The 19274-nt window shown below is 41.6% G+C and overlaps 1 protein-coding gene across 1 annotated transcript in view; it reads left to right on the top strand.

The window, feature by feature from the left end:
* LOC132822644 (cadherin-22-like) overlaps nucleotides 1-19274 on the top strand; it is a 725287-nt gene that overhangs the window by 483703 nt on the left and 222310 nt on the right. Inside the window, exon 7 of the mRNA XM_060835890.1 lies at nucleotides 1600-1736. Coding sequence (XP_060691873.1) covers nucleotides 1600-1736 — 137 coding nt within the window. The remainder of the gene's footprint in view (nucleotides 1-1599; nucleotides 1737-19274) is intronic.

Below are 19274 nucleotides of genomic sequence, written 5' to 3'. Positions count from 1 at the left end.
GTTAGGCAATCATGTAAGGCAGGTTTGTTGGGTAAATTGTGCCAAATCTCAGTCTTTTTAGGGAGTGTGTAAGTGGAGTCTGCACTGATAAATTTCAGGTCAGGAGGTTATTTAAGTGGTATGCCTTCTCTTGAGGAGATTACCTCAGCTAGTAGGAATGACAGATAAGGTGCTTGGACACCAACCATTCAAAATATTGCAGTCTGTTTCTGAAATTGTTAGATATAAATAACTTGGGAAATCGTGGGGAAAGAAAACACAAATACTTACAGATCACAGCAAACTGGGGAAAAAAAAGGCAAAGAAGCTAAACTCTATGAATACAAACCATTTGGGAATTACAAATACAGAAAGAAGAAACTAGATGCAGACAAGGCACAACAGCTATTCTCTCCCTTTAATGAAGCAAGATTAAAGCAGGTGGGATAAATAAGATCTCTCTCTCTCAGCTGCAAGGAACTAAAGTGAAGTGCTAATTAACCAATTTGGTCACAACTGACAGCACAAAAACTGGCCATAATTCAAGATTGATTCGTTTTTCTATTTCATGCCTAATTGTTCTGCCCAGAATCTCAGGAGCAACTGTCTTAATGTTCCCTTGATGCAAGTGTCTAATTAATGTCAGAGAACTGAATTTAACTGAACTGGGCTTTTGTTTCTGTCACACAAACAATCCTTGAAGGCAAATTTGGGAGTTGTTTTAACCCCCTCTTCCCCCGAATGGGTGAAGTGGAATGCCATAATGTTAAAACACTCAAACCTGAACCTGTTTCAACTTGCATACATCCTACCAGTAAAAATGGATGGGGCCAGATAACCAACATGCTCCCAGGTTGTTCATTTAATCAGCTTAATGACACCTCCACTGTTTCACCTTGAGTTGAAACTGAAGGCTAATTTTCTGGTCTTTTGAAAATCGAGAAGCTGAAGGGAAGTGAAGGCTAGATCAGGCTCTGTGTTGCTCTCCACCACTGCTGGTGGATCCAGGAGGGTTTTTTAAAATTCATTTATGGGATGAGGACACCATAGCATTACTTGCCTGCATTACCCAGAGGGCAGTTAAATGTCAACCACATTGCTGTACGTCTGGAGTCACATGTTGGCTAGATCAGGTAAGGATGGCAGATTCCTTCCCTGTGGACTTTAGTGAACCAGATGAGTTTTTCTGACAATCAACAATTGATTCATAGTCATTATTAGACTCTTAATTTCGATCTTATTGACTTCAAATCCCACCGTCTCCCATGGCGGGATTCAAACCCGGGTCCCAAAACTTTACCTGGGTCTCAGGATTAACAGTCCATTGGTAATGCCACTTGGCTGTCACCTCTTAATCATGAACAGATTATCTGACCATTACCACGTTACTGTGTGTGGGCGCTTGCTGTGCACAGCGTGGCTGCTCGATTTCCCACTTAAAAAAATGACCGCATTTCAAAAGTACTTTAATTGGTTACAAAAGTACTTTAAGATGTTATATATTATATACATGCAAGGATTTGTGTTTGTTAGTCACACGGTTGGAATGATCTATCTAAATTATGCGCTGTATTCTCACTAATGCTCTTTATTCACTGTTGTTCGATGGTGCTTTGACAGATACTCTATTGATCGTAACACTGACTTGGAGAGAATATTTAATATGGATGCCAACACTGGAGACATTACAATTGCTAAAAGGCTGGACCGGGAGACAGCAGGATGGCATAACCTCACCGTGATAGCAATGGAAGCAGGTAGATGACATTTATCAGATCAACTTGCTTTTCAATGGCTTTTGTTTAATGGAAAGGATGAAAGAGTCATTTGTCTGGTCATGGTTTACATGCTGAAAATGTTTTGAGCCACACTGATATATGACATAGGGCATCTGAACAGAGGAGCCCAGCTTGAGAACATAAAAAACAAGGATGGAATAATGGGGAATAATACATACAAAGGTTAAAGGTTAATCCAGTCCACGGGAATTTGCAGGAGGTGAAGGGATGGATGCAGGGGTTAGAGTCAGAAAGGAAATTGGAAAATGGGCTGTTCTTCACCTTTCCAGCTCCCTGTAATTCTGTCAGGCACAGAGGCGATTGAGGATGAGTGCCACCAGTCTGCCAATTGAAAGTCACTGAAGGGTGGCACCGGACTGGTGCTGGTATGTCACCAGTAGTAGGTTTGCCAGATGTCCCATGGACAGACTATCAAGTGAAAACTGGCAGTGCCCTGTGGACTCCGGAGTGGGGTGGTGGTTTGTGGTATTTGGATGTGATGGACAGCGTAGCGAGCTGTTATTTAGTTCTGGGATTTCTTGGTGGTTTCTCCTGGCTGGCTACAGTACCAGCAGCAACCTTCTCTTCCACAGAGCCTTTTGACTGTTCAGTTGTTCCGGGAGGCAAGTCCTCAGCCTTCGAGTGGCTGACACCTTAAATGTAAAACAATTAATTGCATCTTGAGCAGAGATTGCACTGGGACCCCTGGAAGCAACCACAGTAGAGTTACCCCAATTTCCAGCCTGCTGTAAGGGCCATCTCCATCATTAAATTCAACCCAAGTAACCAATGTAACACAGTGTGAGAAAAGCTAACATTCAGTGTTGGATAAATTAATTCAAAGGATAGGGTGTAAGCTTGAGTTTTGAAGCCTTCATGAGTTTGTTGAGCAAAGAGTTAAATATTTAGATCTCTCTCAGAGACACATTATCGAATGTTCCATTATGCAGCCTTGTGTTTCCATTTCTTTTTTACATTGCCACAGTTTTTGTCAAATGTGTCAAGTTCCACAGATGTATCTAATAATGCCAATAAGCATTGACATTGTGACTAGTATCTCACATCCAAACAGTTACCTTACCAATTTTCCACAGTTTTGCATTCCAAACAGGGCAGTACAAGTTCACATCCCTGAAAGTAACATTGCTCTTAAGAATGAACTTGTTGAGGCAAGTATTTATTTCTCAGCAGTTTATTTTTGCTTTCATGTCTTTACTTCCTCTTAAGTGATAATCATCTACGCCACCAAGAATAAAACTCCAATTGTACATTGCGCTTGGTGCATCTTGTATTTTGATATAGGACTTTGAATGTTAGGTATGGTAGAGATCTTTAAAATTATGAAACGAGTTATTGAGGTAGATGCGGAGAAATGTGAAGTAAACTGGTGACGACAGGCATAAGGAGAAGGTGAGGACTGCAGATGCTGGAGATCAGAGTAGAGAGTGTGATGCTGGAAAAGCACAGCAGTTCAGGCAGCATCCGAGGAGCAAGAGATTCAATGTTTCCAGCACAAGCCTTTCATCTTGATGAAGGGCTTATGTCTGAAATAGCGACTCTCCTGCTCCTCGCATGCTGCCTGACCTGCTGTGCTTTCCCAGCACCAGACTCTTGACCACAGGCATAAGACAGTCACAAATTAATCCAGATAGAAATTCATGGGACACGTCTTCACCCAGCGCATTGTAAGAACATAAGCGAGACACATTTGGATAAAAGCATTTTGGGGTAGGTTGGGTAGGCACATAAGGAAGAAAATGTTAGAGAAGAAAGACTGGGGGAATTTTAATGTAGAACTTAAACACCAGAATGGGTGGGTTTGGATGATCTGTTTCTCTTCTGTAAATTCTATGTAATAGCTTTCTACTGCTGTTATTTCTTTTGCACTTTGCATTCTATGCCAGTGCTGTACATTTCTTTTGTGCTTGTTAAATGTTATTTTAATAATTCTATTTCCTGGCTAGCATTCTGTCAGACTGCATTTGAATGCATAGAGGTGGGTGACTTTGAATGAAATAACTGACCCATGGTTCACTTCAGCATATCTCCTTACGCCAAACAATTTCTGTTTAATACACACAATGCTCCTATAACATCTGGTCCGTGGCAACTAATCCATTTTTCTCATTTCATCCATGCAGTAAAAATGAATTTCAGAATAGTCGAAAGACAGAATTTCATTTTGAGAGAGAGAGAGAGAGAGATTATGTTTAACTTTCACCACTAGAGGGTGATCTCTCACACTTTGCTCATAGCTTATTACACCCAGAGAAATGTCAACATGAAGTATTTTTCTTAATTGCAGTCCTTGATTATATAAAGGGGTTTTTTTTATATATGGAACAGATTTCATAGATCCCTGATTACTTTGTACTCTGTGCACATGCAGCGTAGATCTCGACCATAGAATGCTCTACAGTTTGAGTGACGTGCATTAATCTGTTGGTTTTCACTGTTGAGTGATGGTTCAAAAGAGATATCCATGAATGTCAAATGAAGATAAAACAAAATTCAGTTGCATGCTTTGGGCCCTGACAATGTTGTGGCAAAGGTTCTGAAGACTTGAACTTCAGAACTTGCCGCATACCTAAACACTCTCTTCCAGTACATGTACAACACTGGCATCGACCCAGGAGTGTGGAAAATTACCCAGGTACATTGTGTAGACAAAAAAGAGGTCAAATTCACCCTGGCCAAAACCCCCTGCCTCATCCGTCGATCATTTTAAAGCGGTGGAGAGTGTCACCAACAGTCCTATCAAGCAACACCTGCCTCATGGCAGCCTACTCAACCCTGCCCAGAGTTTGGGTTCCGCCAAGGCCACTCAGCTCCTGACCGTATTGAAGCGTCAGTTCAAACTTGAGCAAAAGCTGAATTCCAAAGATGAGGCATGAGTGACAGCCGTTGACATCAAGACCACATCTTGACTGAGTGTGACATCAAGGAGCCCTGGCAAAACTGGAATCAGTGGGAATCTGGAGAAAACTCTCTGCTAGTTGGAGCCATACCTGGCACATAGGAAGATGCTTGTGGTTGTTGGAGATCTGTCATCTCAGCTCCAGGACATCTCTGCAGGAGTTCCCCAGGGTAGTGTCATAGGCCCAACCATCTTCATTAATGACCTGCCCTTTGTCAGAAGGTCAGAAGTAGGGATGTTCATGATGAATGCACAACATTCAGAACCATTCATGACCTGTAAAGTACAGAAGCAGTTCACATCCAAACACAGTAAGTCATGGTCAATATCCAGGCTTGGACTGACAAGTAGCAAGAAACATTCATGGTGTGCAAGTGTCATACAATGACCATATCCAACACGACCATTACTTGTTGACATTCAATGGCTGAATCTTCCACTGTCAACATCCTGAACATTATCACTGACCAGAAACTGAACTGAGCCAGACACACAAATACAGTGAATAGATCAGAGGCTAGGAATTCTGTAGCAACAAACTTACCTTCTGACTCCCCAAACTTGTCTACAATTTATGAGACAAAAGGCAGTAGTGAGATACTCTAGATGAATGTAGCTCCAAAAACACTCAGCTCTGACTTACTCGCTGCATGTGCAGACCGGCACGGTGGCTCAGTAGTTAGCACTGTTGCCTCACAGCACCAGGGTCCCGGGTTTGATTCCAGACTTGGGAGAATGTACAAACTCCACATAGATATTCTCCCCGTGTCTGCGTGGGTTTCATCCGGGTGCTTCGGTTTCCTCCCGCGTTCCAAAGATGTGCAGGTTAGGTGAATTGGCCATGCTAAGTTGCCCATAGTACTAGGTGCATTACTCAGTGGGGAATGGGTCTGGGTGGGTTGCTCTTCGGTGGGTCGGTGTGGACTGGTTGGGCCAAAGGGCCTGTTTCCACACTGTAAGGAATTAGATTAGGTTAGCTACAGGATGGAAACAGGCACTTCGGCCCAAGTCCACACCGACCTTCCAAAGAGTAACCCACCCAGACCCATTCTCCATATTGACCCCTGACTATGGGCAATAGGAGTGGAAGTATGGGCATTCTAACCATCGAGTCCACTCCATCTTTAGTCATGGCTAATGGGCATTTCAACTTCACTTCCCGTAGCCCTTAATTCCTTGTGAGATCAAGAATTTAGCAATCCCTGCCTTGAAGATATTTAACATCCCGGCCTCCACTGCTCTCCGTGGCAATGAATTCCACAGGCCCACCACTCTCTGACTGAAGTAATGTTTCCTCATTTCCATTTTAAACTGACCCCTTCTAATTCTAAGGCTGTGCCCATGGGTCCTAGTCTCCCCGCCTGACGGAACCAACTTCCCAGCATCCACCCTTTCCAAGCCATGCATTATCATGTAAGTTTCTATTAGATCTCCCCTCAACCTTCTAAACTCTAATGAATACATTCCCAGGATCCTGAGTCATTCATCATATGTTAGGCCGACCATTCCAGGGATCATCCGCTGCACATGCTCCAGTGCTAGTATGTCCTTCCTGAGGTGTGCGGCCCAAAGTTGGACATAGCATTCTAAATGGGGCCTAACCAGAGCTTTATAAGGTCTCAGAAGCACAACGCTGCTTTTATATTACAACGCTCTTGAGATAAATGACAACATTACATTCGCTTTCTTAATCACGGACTCAACCTGCAAGTTAACCTTTAGAGAATCCTGCACTGGCACTCCCAGATTCCTTTGTACTTCAGCTTTATGGATTTTCTCACCATTTAGAAAATAGTTCATGCCTGTATTCTTTCTTCCAAAGTTTAAGACCTCGCATTTTGCTCACATTGAATTTCATAGCCATTTCTTGGACCACTCCTAAACTGTCTAACTTTTTCTACAGCTTTCCCACCTCCTTAGTATTACCTGCCTGTCCACCTAACTTTGTATCATCAACGAATTTCCCCAGAATGCCCCCAGTCCCTTCATCCAGATCATTAATTATAAAGTGAACAGTTGGGGCACCAACACTGAACCCTGCAGGACATGACTTGACACTGGCTGTCATTCCAAAAGCGAACCTTTTATCCCAACTCTCTGCCTTCTGTCAGACAGCCAATCCTCAATCCATGTCAGTAGATAACCTTGGAGACCATGGGTCTTCACCTTACTCAGCAGCCTCCCCTGACGCACGTCATCAAAGGCCTTTTGGAAGTCTAGATAGATAGCATCCACTAGGTTTCCCTGGTCTAACCTACTTGTTACGTCTTCAAAGAATTTGAAGGTTTGTCAGGCACAACCTCCCCTCACTAAATCCATGCTGACTTGTTCTAATCCAACCCTGCTCTTCCAAGAATTTAGAAATGTCATCCTTAACGATGGATTCTAGAATTTTATCAGCAATGGAGGTTAGGTTAATTGGCCTATAATTTTCCATCTTTTGTCTTTCTTGAACAAGGAGGTTACAACAGCGATTTTCCAATCATCTGGGACTTTTCTTGACTCCCATGACTTTGGACACCATCCAGGACAAAGCTGTCTAGACTGACACTTTTTGCTCCTATTTCCAAGTGTCTTATCACTACCTCCGCTGCTCAGTCTGATCAACATGCACCATCAATGAGATGCAAATCAGAAATTCACAAAAGCCTCTTAAACAGCATCTTCCAAATCCACAGCTACAATCCAGGAGGACAAGGACAAAAGATTCATGGAAACACCACAACTTGCAGTTTCTGTCTAAGTCAGCCATCTTTCCGACTTGGAAATCCCTCACGGTTCCTTCACTGTCTCTGGGTCCAAATCTTGGGACTACCTTCCTAATAGCATTGTGCACATGCCTACACCAAATGGGCTGCCGTAGTTCAAGGAAACAGCTCACCACCACCTTCTCAAGGGCAAACAGTGATGAACACAAATGCTAGCCTTGCCAACGAAATGGACATATCAAAAAGTAATATAAAAACCTCCATTCTGAATTTCCCTGCCAACAAATACTATCATTGCACTTAAAAGATAACTTCCAATAAAAGGTTTGAAAAGATAACCTGCACTTGTGCAAATTAAGATAGCAGGACATATTGCATCAGGATATATGTTGAGAAAGACAAGGTGATCTTTAAAATTCAAAAATCAAAACCATAATCATGAGTCTATGATACCCAGGAGGAAATATATCCAGCTCATGCAACAGTCTGAAGTAAATATACTCTTAGATTTCAAACTGGATTTTGGATGTGTGTCTGGTTTATAAAAAAGCACAGTCCTTTTTTTTAATTCTCAAGCAGAGCTCTGACATTAATTCACCTAACTGGCAATCTAACAGAACAGTTTCTGTGTAGTGTTTATGTCTAATCTTAGAGTTATAGAGTCATACGACATGAAAACAGACCCTTCAGACCAACCAGTCCATGCCAAACATAATCCCAAACTAAAGTAGTCCCACCTGCTCACTGCTGGTCCATATTCCTCCAAACCTTTCCTATTCATTGCTTATCCAAATGTCTTTTAAATGTTGTAACTATGCCAGCATCCACCATTTCCTCAGGAAGTTCATTCCACAGACAAACCACCCTTTGTGAAAAAAAAATTGTGCCTCATTTCTTTTTAAAAGTTCTTTCCTCTCATATCAAACATGGCCCCGTAGTCTTGAAATCCCCTGTCCAAGGGAAAAGACAACTACCGTCACCATGGGTGGCACGGTGGCTCAGTGGTTAGCACTGCTGCCTCACAGCATCAGGATCCCAGGTTCAACTCCAGCCTCGGGTGACTGTCTGTGTGGAGTTTGCAGATTCTCCCCATGCCTGCGTGGGTTTCCTTCGGATGCTCCGATTTCCTCCCACAGTCCAAAGATGTGCAGGTCAGGTGAATCGGCCATGCTAAATTGCCCATAGTGTTAGGTGCATTAATCAGAGGGAAATGAGTCTGGGTTGGTGTGAACTGGTTGAGCCGAACGGCCTGTTTTCACACTGTAGGGAATCGAATCAACCGTATTCTTGAAATGTGCAAAGCCACTGGAAAATGACATCATTCCAAGGCCATTAATTCATGTTTGTTGAAATAGCAGACTGTTTAGATTTATGATAATCAAAGAGAATCTTCAAAGAGATTTCAATGGGATGTTGTAGTTGACAAAGGTGCTCACTAGAGCTTTATAATGAGGCAACTTGCAAATTCGCCATCAGAAAACGGTGACATTATGAAACAGGCAGTACAATTTGTCCATTTGGTATGTTTAAAAAAAAGGACTGAAGAAATCTGAAAGAAAAACAGAAATTGCTGGAGAAACTCAGTGGGTGTGACAGCATCTGTGGAGAAAAGGTAGAGTCAATGTTCTGAGTCCAGTTCTGAAGTGTCACTGGACTCAAAATATTAATTGTTTTTTTCTCTCTCCTTAGATGCTGCAAAGTGAGAATTTTATGATTAAGATCTTGTTAGATCATAGGTCAGTGTGAAGTGGAACTAAGTTTGCATTAGGATATGAGCAGCAAGGTATTGGTTGTGCTAAAGTCTCTGGGATGAGGAGCAGGCAGGCCTGCAAGCTTATGCTAATGTAATGTTGTGCTTATTTTCAATTGTATTTACTTTGAAGGAATGAATGTGCAGATTTTGGGGGATGATTTCTTTGAAAGCATTCATAAATGGTTGGTTGGGACAGCATTTAATGCCTATCGCTAGTTGGAAGGCGGTGGTAAGCTGTTTTCTTGACTGGAGCACATTTGTACTAGGTGTAACCACAATGCTGTTTGGGAGTGTGTTCCCAGATTTTGATCCAGTGACACTGAAGGAACGGTAATGTATTTCCAAGTCAGGATCGTGAGTGGCTTGGAGGGAACTTGCAGCGGATGGTGTTCTGATGCATCTGCTACCCTTGTCCTTTTCAATGGTAATGATTATAGGCTTGAAATACGTTGTTGGAAAAGCGCAGCAGGTCAGGCAGCATCCAAGGAACAGGGAATTTGACGTTATGCCCGAAACGTCGAATTTCCTGTTCCTTGGATGCTGCCTGACCTGTGCTTTTCCAGCAACACATTTTCAGCTCTGATCTCCAGCATCTGCAGACCTCACTTTCTCCTTGAAATACGTTGTCTCAGGACTCTTGATCAATTTCTGCAGTGTGTCTTGGACATGTTACACACTGCTGCTATTAAGGGTTGGTGGTGGAGGGAGTGGATGCTGATGGATGTGGTGCCAGTCAAGCAAGCTGCTTTGTCATGGATGGTGTAAAGCTTCCTGAGTGTTATTGAAATTGCGCTCAGCCAAGCAACATTCCTGATTTGTACCTTGTAGGTGGTAGGTAGGCTTTGTGGAGTCAGAAGGTGTGTTTGATGCAGATTTCTAGCTTCTGACCTGCTCTTGTAGCTACAGTACTTATATGGCTAGTTCACTTCAATGGTAACCCCTAGGATGTTGACAGTGGGAGATTTAGCAATGATAATGCCATTGAAAGTCAAGGGCGAGTGGTTAGATACTGTCTTTAAGAAGTCACTTCCTCTAGAGAGTTCATTTCTGGTGAAGCACCTGGCTTCCAGTAAATAATCACGAGGCCAAGTTGTTTGGAAAATAAACAGCAGAAAAACAAGAGTTCAACAAAAAAGCTGATAATAGTGGTGAGTGATTTCTAGTTGTGACTGGTCTTAACCGAGGTTTTGTGTTCTTAAATGTATCTGGTTGAAGACCAAGGAACCTTCTTTTCCACCAATGTACACTTGAAATTCAGCATGTTATAGTGAATTAAGCATCTTGGATAGCCATGCTGAGAATAGAGAAAGCTGTAGATTTAAGACTCCAGAGTTGGAGAGTTTCAGGAGAGTGCTCACCTGAGATGGTTATACTTAAAAAGGTCAGCTCGTGTTGAACTGGATGTTTACAACTGGGGGATCATTGGAAGAACTTCCAAGGGGAAACCTTACCAGAAGCAAGCAGTAAGTCCAAGAAATGTCAACCTTTGTATTAATTCTCACAGCTGTCAGTTGTTTAACTGTTCAAATTTTAATAATACCTGTCTTGAATTCTGTGGTTGTAAGTCAAGTACATGGATGAGGAAATTTAATTTAAGAAGTTCAGTTTAGAAAATATTAACAGTTCCTTGTACTTTGAAGATCTTTACTTTATCTGCCCCTTTACGATAGTGCAGTTATTAATGTGTGTTGAAAATGTGTTGCTGGTTAAAGCACAGCAGGTCAGGCAGCATCCAAGGAACAGGAAATTCGACGTTTCGGGCCAGAGCCCTTCATCAGGAATGTTATTAATGTGTGTGTTTTTGATTTTTGTTTTGTCAAATTCTTTTGACTAAAATGACAAATCTTGACATTTCATCGTTTTAGTAATAAACTTGTCTTTCAGATTCTTTAAAGAACATTAACCAAGTCTTTTCCAAGATCATAACTTTTAAAAATTCATAAATGATTTCAGTTGTAGACTGTACTTTTGTGATGTTATATTTTCCACATTCTAAGGTAATAAAATACTGTGAAACATCCTTCACAAATAATTTACAAGGCTTGCATTGTTTTTAGAATAGTGCCTTCCTGACTGACTTGTAAGAAACCTAAAACAGACGCATTAGCATTTGGAGGAGGTGGAAGTGCAGAAAAAGAGCCCAATATCTGTTTTGGCAATGACAGTATAATTTAAACTACAGTTACTAATAGATACTAAAAATACCCATGGATTCCATAAACAACCTGCCACTCTACAATTCCACAGATTGAAGCCTAAAGTCCAAAGCACTTTGACATCTATTAGCCCATCTTGTTCCTAATAGGAATGACCAGTGCAACAATATCACCACAATGCATTGGTGTTTCCCTGCACACACCCCCACTCCACCCCCCCACCATCCCCCCAACACCAAAAGCCTTTTCTTTTCCCAACTTAGCTTCTTTTTTTACCCACCCCTCCCCCTCAGGCCATCAAACTTGTCAGATGTGGACCTTTCAGCGCCCCGCAGGATCATAGTTGGCACTGCCAGATGCTGAGCTCTCCTGCTGAGATATACTTTTAATTAAATAATGTAAGAAACATGTGTACTATTTGGCAGGTTATCATTAGGAGTAGATCCAGCTCTGTTCTTATGTCTGCCCTGTAACAAACAAGTTGTTCTTTTAAGATATTGAATCTGGGTCACAGATTACCACCTGGAATTGTTTATTTAAATTACGGTCACAGAACCATCACTGAGTCTAAAGAGGTATTGCTTGTGTGTAACTGTCAATTAATTACAAAACATGTCAGTAAATAAGACTAATATTTATGCAGCACCTTTCATTGCTTGAGAATAATGTAAACCTTTTTATTATTAAATCTTTTTTTAAGTTAAAACTGTATGAAGGGCTACAAAATCCTAAGAGCAAATGTTGAGGGTGATGGATGATAGATTTGTTATGATGCCCACATCCTAGAATGAATGAAAGAATCTGATGTTTAGCTGCATTACATGAAGTTACAGCCTTTGTGTGGGGGTGTCACCAATAATGAAGACTTGGACTAACAGCTGGACAACCCTGAAATGTTAGTAATTAAATGTATGTGCAACCCATTTCTATTTATTTCTTTTGAATGCCAGTACCTGCAGCCTTGGTAACTTGCACCATTTGATGGGAAAGCTCCTTTTGAAGTTGTGCTATTGCCTCTTCATACAGCCTCTAATTGGCTGCAGGAGGGATGGTATTATTGGATCTCACTAAACGCTAAATCAATCTTTCCACATGTCTGCCAGAAAGACTGCAAACCGCAATTCTACCAGAATCCCACACAGTTTTAGGTATAAGGTGCATAATTGCCATTAGATAAAAATAATAGAATTATAGAATTGTGTTAACACAGAACAAGGCTATTCAGGTTATAGTGCCTGCACTGTACATTCTTTGAAAGGTCTGTACAATTAGTCTCTCTCTTTTGCTCCTTTCTCCATAGCCTCTTCCCCTCTTTGAAAGTTATAATTGAATCCAACCCTGCCATCCTTTCAGACAGTGCATTCCAGATCATAAATATTTAAGATGTTAAAAACAATTATCCTTGCCTCTCACATTGTAATGTAATGTTTAAACAACAGAAGAATCTCTCTTTAATATAGATTTTAAAAAAATAAAATGCTGGATATAAAATCATTCAATGAAATGGATGCAATTTGACATTATTGTCACTGCCATATGTGGCCCTGGGCAGACAGCAGATGGTATCTGTATTGGAACAGACTTGAGTGGTTGTGAGAAAGAGCAAATGATATCACCATAGCTGTGTGTGTGGTGAATGAGTTAAAGTACAACTTCCCTGTCCAAATATATTAATTCAGTTAGCTCAGTAACAGCAATGACTTCACTCCCCCTTTATTGATTGTGAACCGACATTGGTTATTTACCATTTCCTTGTCTTTCTCAGCTTCTGATTTTTGTCCGTATATAAATAAAGCTTGTTTCTGTGCATGGTCACAGAAGGCGGTCCAGCTGTTTTCATTCTTGAAACATTCCCAAAATATCTTGGTCATCTTTCTTGGGGTCTTGATTCTTATCAAAACTCTGATCTTACTGAATGATTCTTGATCCCTTGCATCTGAGAGGCTTTCAGCAACACTCTCATTCAACTTACCTTAGTTGCTAGTATATTTCCCATGTTCCGCACTTGAATCAGTGTAAATATATAATGAATAAGCAAATTGATATGAGTTGGAAAGGCATGAGTGATTGACTTGCAGCAAAATTATAACACAATTGTTATTCCTCTCCTCATGCAAGTGGTATTTCCTTCAAAACACAATTTCTAATGGGACAAAATGAGCTTGGTCATTTGTATAATTGCAAAGAGACCAAGTATGTTCAAATAAATTCAAGATAATTAATGGAAGATAAATTAAAATTTCCACTTTAAAGACAGAAAAGATTTTGTCAGTCATCTATGATAATACAAATGGCTTTGTTAGAATAGGTCACTTTGATGGGTTAAATATCCTTTCTTTATTCATTTCTATCTTAAGGAAGGCAATTTAATTCTTCCTTTTGTGGATGTTTTTGAACAACTAGAAGATTTTTTTTAACATATGGGGAAAGGAAGGGCAAAGTATGAAAAAAATAAATAGAATGGAAAACTCAGGAGAGGTTATTAAAGTCTTAAGAACTCACAATAAGACAAACTGTTTGGAAAGGGTTAGAAATCTAACTTCAAGCACATTAGATAAAGGGATGACAATAAGAAGAGGGATGGTGTTGTATCTGAATGCACGCAATATACAAAATAAGGTAAATGAGCTTCTGGTGCAGACTGAAGTTGGCGGTATGATGGGGTGGACAACACAGAGACGTGGCTGCAAGGGGATCAGGACTGGGAGCTAAATATCCAAGGATATGTTTTCCTATTGAAAAGACAGGCTGGTGGGCAGAAGGAGTGGGTTGTCTTGTCAGTAAAAAAAAAAGAAATTAAATCAATAACATTAAACGAAGTACAGTCAGATGATGTAGAATCTGTATGGGGAGAGTTGAGGAACCACAAAATTGAGGAAACCATAATGAGAGTTATCTTCAGGCCTCCAAACACTAGTCAAGATGTTGGGCACAAGATACGCAAGGTTCCAGCGATCATGGGGGATTTCAAAATGCAGGTGGATTAGGAAAATTAGGTTGGTAGTGGATCGCAAGGAAAGAAATTTATGGAATGTCTATGAGATGATCTTTTGGAGCAGCTTGTGGTGGACAGGGGGAACAGACAATTCTGGATTTAGTGTTGTGCAATGAGCCAGACTTGATAGTTGAAGGTGAAGGAACCGTGAGAAAGCAGTGACAGTAATATGATAGAATGTTCTCTGCAATTTGAAAGGGAAACGCTGGAATCAGACATAATGTTATGATCGTTGAATAAAGGCAAATGCAGAAGCTGAATTGTCTGGGAGGGGAGCTTGGTGGAAAAGATGGGGAACAGGAAAGGCAGGGGTTTCTGGGAGTAATTTGAGAGAGACAGCATAGACTCATCCCCAGGAAAATGAAGCATACTATAGGGAGGATGAGGTAACTATAGCAGACAAGGGAAGTCAGAGACAGCATGAAAACAAAGAGAAAGCACATAATGTCGTGAAGTGCAGTGGAAAGCTAGAGAATTGGGAAGTCTACAAAGACCTACAGAGCAAATCAAAGAGGGAGAAGATTAAAATGTGAGGATAAGCTAGACAGTAATATAAAAGAAGATTGTAAGAGTTTCTTTAGATATATCAAGAGCAAAAGAGAGGCAAAAATGGACACTTGGCTGCTGGAAATAGACACTGGAGAAGTAGGAATGGGGAACAAAGAAATTGTGAAGAATAGCCCATACCTCTATTCTTCCTACCTTGTGTCAGTCTTCACAGTGGAAGACATGAGTAACATCCCAAACAATTTAAGAGAGTCGGTGGGTGGGGATGTGATCAGAGGTGAATATGGTGACCATCACCAAGGAGAAGGTACGAGAAAAACTGAAAGGTCTAAAGGTGGATAAATAATCTGGACCAGATGGGCTACACCCCAGAGTTCTAAAGGAGATAGTTGAAGAGATAGTGGACGTGTTCGTGCTGATCTTTTAGGAATCACTGGAGTCAGGAATGGAAAAATGCTAATTTAACCCCACCCCCCATTTAAGAAGGGAGTGAGGCAAAAGAATTCCTGAAATTTAGAGGCTGACTAGCCTGACCTCGGTCGTTGGTAAGATTTTGGAATCCATTGTGAAGGATGAGATTTTCTGTCTTGGTACATGGTAAAATATGGTAAAGTCAGCATGGTTTCAGCAAAGGAGGTCATGCCTGACAAATCTATTAGACTTCCAGAAGGCTGCTGAGTCAGATAAGAGCCTATGGCGCAAGAGGCAAGGTGCTACCATGGATAGAAGATTGGCTTTCTGATAGAAAGCAGAGAGTGGGGATAAAAGAATCTTTCTCAGAATGGAAGCTGGTGACTAGTTGAGCTCCGTGAGGGTCAATGTTGGGACCACAACTTTTCACTTTAAAAACATAATGATCTAAATGAAGAAACTGAGGGTGTTCTGGCTAGGTTTGCAGATGATGCGATGGTAGGTAGAGGGGCAGTAGCATTGAGGAGGTGGGGAGGCTGAAAAAGGATTTGGACAGGTTAGGAGAGTGGGTAAAGAAGTGGCAGATGGAGTACAACATGGGATAGTGTGGTAGGAATAATAGAGGCATGGACTATTTTCAAAATATGGACAAAATTCAGAAATCTGTGGTGCAAAGAGATTTGGAGTCCTAGTCCAGGATTCTCTTCAGGTTAATTTGCAAGCTGAGTCAGTAGCTAGGAAGGTAAATGCAATGTGTTGGCATTAAGGTTAAAAGGATTAGAATATAAAAGCAGGGATGTACTTCTGAGGCTTTTTAAGGCTCTGGTCAGAACATAGTTAGAATATTGTGGACAATTTTCAGGGGCATATCTCAGGAAGGATGTACTGGCTCTGGAGCAGGTCCAGAGGAGGTTTACAAGAATGGTCCCAGGAATGAAAGGCTTAACATATGAGAAAGATTTGAGGACTCTGGGTCTACACTCACGGGTGTTTAGAAAGATGAGGGGGTATCTAATTGAAAGTTACAAAATACTGAAAGGCCTGGATAGTGTGGACATTGGGGAGATGATTTCATTAGCAGGAAAAACTACGACCTGAGGACACAGCCTTAGAGTAAAGGGAAGACCTTTTAGAACGGAGATGAGGGGACACTTCTTCAGCCAGAGAGTGGTGAATCTATGGAATTCATTGCCAGGGAAGGCTATGGAGACCAGGTCATTGAGAAAATGTAAGACAGAGATAGATAGGTTCTTGATTGTCAAGGCAAAAAAAGGTTACGGTGGTAGGGGGTGGGGGGAAGTGGGGAGGTCAGGGAGAAAGCAAGAGAATGGGATTGAGAAACTTGCCATCCATGATTGAATAGTGGAGCAGACTTGATGGGCCAAATGGCCTATTTTCTGCTGCTATATCTTATGATATTATTGAATTGCAAGATGAAACCAAGTTGAGCAAATATTTTACACATAAAACAACAGAGGGATGATGACAAGAATGATTACTCATGCAGTAAACATTAGTGCCCTTGAAGTTTTCTGATTCAGTAACTTGCAATAGGACAGCAGTTCTGAAACTGGGGTCTGCGACAGTGCCAAGAGTGGGTAACATGGCAATTGGTCAGCAGATGCAGTAATTTACTTACCTGGGCTACTCTGTTCTTCCTTCAGTTACCCTTTGTGCTCCTCCTTGACTGTGCCTCTACTCATTCCAGGTTCCTGCTTTCCCTTCAGTGGTGAAGCAGTCACACCCATCTTCATTCATGGGAGGAGGGTGTCGCTGGCTTTGTTAGCATTTATTGCCCATCCCTAATTGCCCAGACTGAAGAGTCAGCCACATGTCTTTGAGTCTGGAGTCACATGTAGATCAGACCAGATAAGGATAGTGTTTTTCTTCCTGAAAGGCATAAAAGTGAACCAAGTGGGTATTTTTTGACAATGGATTTGTGATGATAGTGAGATGATTTGAATCCAAGTCCCCAGGAACTTACCTGGGTTTCTGGATTAACAGTCCAGTGATAAAGCCATTAGGCCAATGCCTGCCCTCACATCTCACTGATATCTTACAGCATCATCACAACACTTCACATGCAACGTTTTTGTGACATGTTCTTCAATGGGGTGATGTCAACATTAGTGACCCCTTTGAAAAGAAGACCTTCATTCCAAGAAATTTGTGAAACATTGCAATAGACTTTTGCATCAGTTTTGGAAAGGATGTAAGTTGGTTGACAAACTCCGGTATTAAATTGACAGTATTGGCTGAATGGAATTTACGTATGTTCTTGCACAAATAAAAACAATCCTGAATGAGAGGTGTGAAAGTGGCATGACAGAATTTGTTTTTCACTATTAGGCGGCAAGGTGGCTCAGTGATTAGCACTGCTGCCTCATAGTGACAGGGACCCAGGTTCGATTCCAGCCCCAGGGGACTGTCTTTGTGGAGTTTGCACATTCTCCCAATGTCTGAGTGGGTTTCCTCCGGGTGCTCTGATTTCCTCCCACAGTCCAAAGATGTGTAGGTCACGTGAATTGGTCATGCTAAATTGCCCATAGTGTTAGGTTCATTAGTCAGGGGTAAGTATTGGGTAGGGGCATGGGTCTGGGTGGGTTATTCTTCAGAGGGTCGGTGTAGACTTATTGGGCCAAAAAGCCTGTTTCCACACAGTATGGATTCTCTAAAAAGAGGGTTTAAATTCACTTGTCAGAGGTATGGAAACCAAGAAGAAATGTTAGAAAATGGCACCAAATGGCAAACAATATTAGGGGAGGCAGATAATACGAGGAGAGGAAATAGTTATTAAACAAAAACAGAAATTGCTGATGAGACTCCGCATGGCTGGCAGCACCTGTGGGAAGAAAGCAGATTTAACATTTCGAGTCCATTGACTCTTCTGAGGTGGAAACAGAGCCATAAGATGTAGGAACAGAAATTAGACCATCCATCCCATCGAGTCCGCTCCGCCTTTCAATCATGTCTGATACGTTACTCAACCCCATTCTCCCACTTTCTCCCAGTAACTCTTGATCCCCTTGATACTGAAGAACCAATCTATCTCAGTCTTAAATATCCTCAATGACCTGGCCTCCAAAGCCTGGTGTGGCAGTGAATTCCATAGTTTCACCATTCTCTGGCAAAAGAAGTTTCTCCATATCTCCATTCCGAAAGCTCTTCCCTTTACTCTGAGGCTGTGTTCTTGAGTCCTAGTCTCTCCCACCAATGGGACCGTTTTCCCAACATCCTCTCTGTCCAGGCCATTCAGTATTCTCTAAGTTTCAATTAGATACCCCCCTATCCTTCTAAACACCATCAGGTATACTCCCAGAATCCTCAAACATTCCTTATATGTTAAGCTGTTCATTCCTGTGATCATTCTCATAAATCTTCTCTGAACACGCTCCAGGGCCAGTACATCGTTCCTGATATATGGAGCCCAAACAGTACACATTACTCCAGACGTGGTCTGACCAGAGCCTTATGGAGTCTCAGAAGTACATCCCTGCTTTTATATTCAAGTCCTCTAAAATTAAATGCCATCATTGCATTTGCCTTCCTAACTACTGACTCAACCTGCAAGTTTACCTTGAGAGAATCCTGGACTAGAACTCCCAAATTGCTTTACACTTCAGATTTCTGAATTTTCTCCCCATTTTGAAAACAGTCCATGCCACTATTTTTCCAAGATGCTGCCTGCTGCAGTGCTCCCATGAGCCTCAGCGCAAGCTCGAAGCATAGCATCTCATTTTTCACTTGCCGACTCAGTGGCCTCTTTGACTCAACATCGAGTGCAATAACTTTACAGCCTGATTCCATCCTTCCATGTTTTTAACCACCCCTACACCACGTTTCTGTTATGACATGGAATAAAAAACTGAAAGCACTACGGATGCTGGAAATCAGGGAATTCTGAGGAAGGGTCACTGAAAATAAATGTTAACTCTGATTTCTCTCCACAGATGCTGCCAGACCTGCTGAGCCTTTCCAGCAATTTTTGCTCTTGTTTCTGTGATGACATGAGTTGCTTTTAGCACAGTCACCCATTCTCACCTACTCATATACCCATTATCACATTATAT

The sequence above is a fragment of the Hemiscyllium ocellatum genome, chromosome 15 (genome assembly GCF_020745735.1).
Source record: "Hemiscyllium ocellatum isolate sHemOce1 chromosome 15, sHemOce1.pat.X.cur, whole genome shotgun sequence".
NCBI lineage: Eukaryota > Metazoa > Chordata > Chondrichthyes > Orectolobiformes > Hemiscylliidae > Hemiscyllium > Hemiscyllium ocellatum.
Note: the sequence above shows the minus strand (reverse complement) of the source record. Positions and strands in the feature narration are given on the sequence as shown.